The sequence below is a fragment of the Mesocricetus auratus genome, unplaced genomic scaffold (assembly GCF_017639785.1).
Source record: "Mesocricetus auratus isolate SY011 unplaced genomic scaffold, BCM_Maur_2.0 Super-Scaffold_4256, whole genome shotgun sequence".
Classification (NCBI taxonomy): domain Eukaryota; kingdom Metazoa; phylum Chordata; class Mammalia; order Rodentia; family Cricetidae; genus Mesocricetus; species Mesocricetus auratus.
The window spans coordinates 91,659,738-91,662,192 of record NW_024429182.1 but is presented as its reverse complement, the minus strand read 5'-3'; the positions used below and the strand labels follow the sequence as shown (position 1 = coordinate 91,662,192).

The 2,455-nt window shown below is 40.0% G+C and overlaps 1 protein-coding gene across 1 annotated transcript; it reads right to left on the bottom strand.

The window, feature by feature from the left end:
* Nucleotides 1–1,510: 1,510 nt before the first annotated feature.
* On the bottom strand, nucleotides 1,511–2,455 carry LOC101831673 (olfactory receptor 6-like). The gene has a single exon (XM_005075731.2). It carries the CDS (start codon nucleotides 2,453–2,455, stop codon nucleotides 1,511–1,513), a length of 945 nt encoding a protein of 314 aa, XP_005075788.1.

Sequence of the window (2,455 nt, the reverse complement as noted above, 5' to 3'; positions counted from 1 at the left end):
TGGAATGTTGGATCATAAGTTGTTACAATTCATAGGGTTATATTATCCAGTGGAAAAAAAAGTCTCCTAAATATTCTCTCTCCCTCTCCTTCTCTCTCTCTCTCTCTCTCTCTCTCTCTCTCTCTCTCTCTCTCTCTCTCTCTCTCTCTCTCTCTCTCTCTCTTTTTCTATTTTTCCTGCTGACAATTTCCACTGACCCAACTGATTGAAACCAGAGGATAATGGATTGAAGTGATCCAGTCCATGTGATCATCTCCTCTTTCCCCCTTGGTTTTAAAGTGTACACAGAAAAAGAATCTCATAAAGCCAAGCATGAGGGCAGAATGGAGGAATGGTGATAGACAACACATGGGCTTATATCAAACACTACAGCAGGCATTGTAGAGACACAGATGATGAAGTTATTTTCAGCTCTAGGGGGGCCTGTACTGTGATAGAGAGATCAAATACAAACTGAAAACTGAGAACCTGTCACCTATGATGAAAACATACTGAAGTCTAAGCTGGCTAGTCAACTCACCTTGCTCAGTAACTACTGTTCACTTGATAAAAGTTTAAGGAACATCTAAATTTTAAAGTATGAAAAAATTGAGCTCATCTGTACAAAAATATTTGGAAAACAAAGCTAAGCATAGAAGATGGTTACAAAATTATTATTATTATTTAAACCAACAGTATTCATCGCTAGTAACTCAGTTCAATTGCAAAGACTACAATCAGTAGTGCACTGCTATCAGTTATCATCACATCTCTCTATGTACATTAATCATCACTAGACAGTATTTTCCCCATTGGCCTTTGGTTTCATTCTATTGGACTAATAGAAAGTGTCAGCAGGAAAAGAATGAGACAGAAATGGGGGGAAGAGGTAGAGAGGGAGGGAGAGAGGAAGGGAGAGAGGAGGGGCGAGAGAGAGAGACAGAGAGAGAGAGAGAGAGAGAGAGAGAGAGAGAGAGAGAGAGAGAGAGAGAATAAGAATATTTTGAGAATATTTAGGAGATTTTTTTCCGCTGGATGACATGACCCTACGAATTGTAACAACTTATAATGGCTAATGTCCTCTAGAGCTACTGTCACAGATCAGAGATGCAGAGAACATTCATGAGTGAGATTTATTGGACTCAAGCAAAGGCTTTAATATCAATTTAGTTTCAATAATGGACAATTTATTTAATCTCATTGCACTTCATTTTCTCAATTTGCATATCAGCCAGCTGACCATAAAGTACTCTGAGAATCAAATAGTTTATTTTGAGTAAAATACTAACAACAGCTTCTGTGTTTTACATTTCCTAGTATAAAATCATTTCAAGATGCTACAACTATCTGGAGTTGTTAATAACAACTCATAGTTGAAGTGATAAAGGTTAATTCCTTTTATTTATTTATTGTTTTGTATGTGTTATGATTTCTTTACAAATCCACATTTGTGACGTGAAGCTATTAATAAAAGGGTCATGATAAGTCTCAAAAATTACAAGGGCAATGTCTTTTTCTCAAGGCAAGGGGATCAGCTGAGCAGGAAGCACTGACCACCCCCTAAGGTCTTCTTGATAGCATCCTTGACTTCCTGGTTCCTTAGGCAGTAAATGAAAGGGTTCAGCATGGGTGTAAGGACTGCATACACAGCAGAGATGAGTTTGTTGGAATTGAAAGATGCAATAGCTCTGGGTCGGACGTACATGAAAATCATGGCTGTATAATAAATTATGACCACAGTGAGGTGGGAGGCACAAGTAGAGAAGGCTTTCTTTCTTCCCTGGCTGGAGGGTATACGCAGAATGGTGGACACTATGTAGACATAGGAGAGCACAGTGGTAATAAGTGGTAAGACGAGGATGACAATGGCCAAAGCAAAGTCTACTAACTCAGCTGTGGACATGTCTTTGCATGCCAATTTGAGGATTGGTGAGATATCACAGAAAAAGTGGTTCATGACATTGGAGCCACAGAAAGCAACATGTGAAATAAAATAGACTTTGACAACAGAGACCATGAAACCACTGAAATAAGAAAGGGCCATCAGCTGCATACAGTAAACTGTGGTCATAATGACTGGATATCTGAGAGGGTGGCAGATAGCCACATAGCGATCATAGGCCATAGCTGACAGGAGCACACACTCTGTGCAGGCAAGTGAGATAAAGAAGTAGAGCTGGGTCATGCAGCCTGTGAAGGAAATGAGCCGTCTCTGCAGTAGAAATCCATCTAACATCTTGGGAACCGTAACAGAGACATACCAAATCTCTAGAAAGGACATGCTACTTAGGAAATAGTACATGGGCTTGTGCAGGGAGCCAGTGGTCCAGACAGTGAATATAATTACAAGATTCTCTGCTATAATCAACATATAGACCACAAGGAAAAGGAAGAATAGGAGGGCCTGTAGCCAAGGAGCTGTAGGGAAGCCCACCAGGATGAACTCACTGACCAGAGTGATGTTCATATCCAACAT

Coding starts and splice junctions, on each gene's coding strand:
- LOC101831673 (XM_005075731.2), bottom strand. CDS start 2,455: ATGTTGGATATGAACATCACTCTGGTCAGTGAGTTCATCCTGGTGGGC.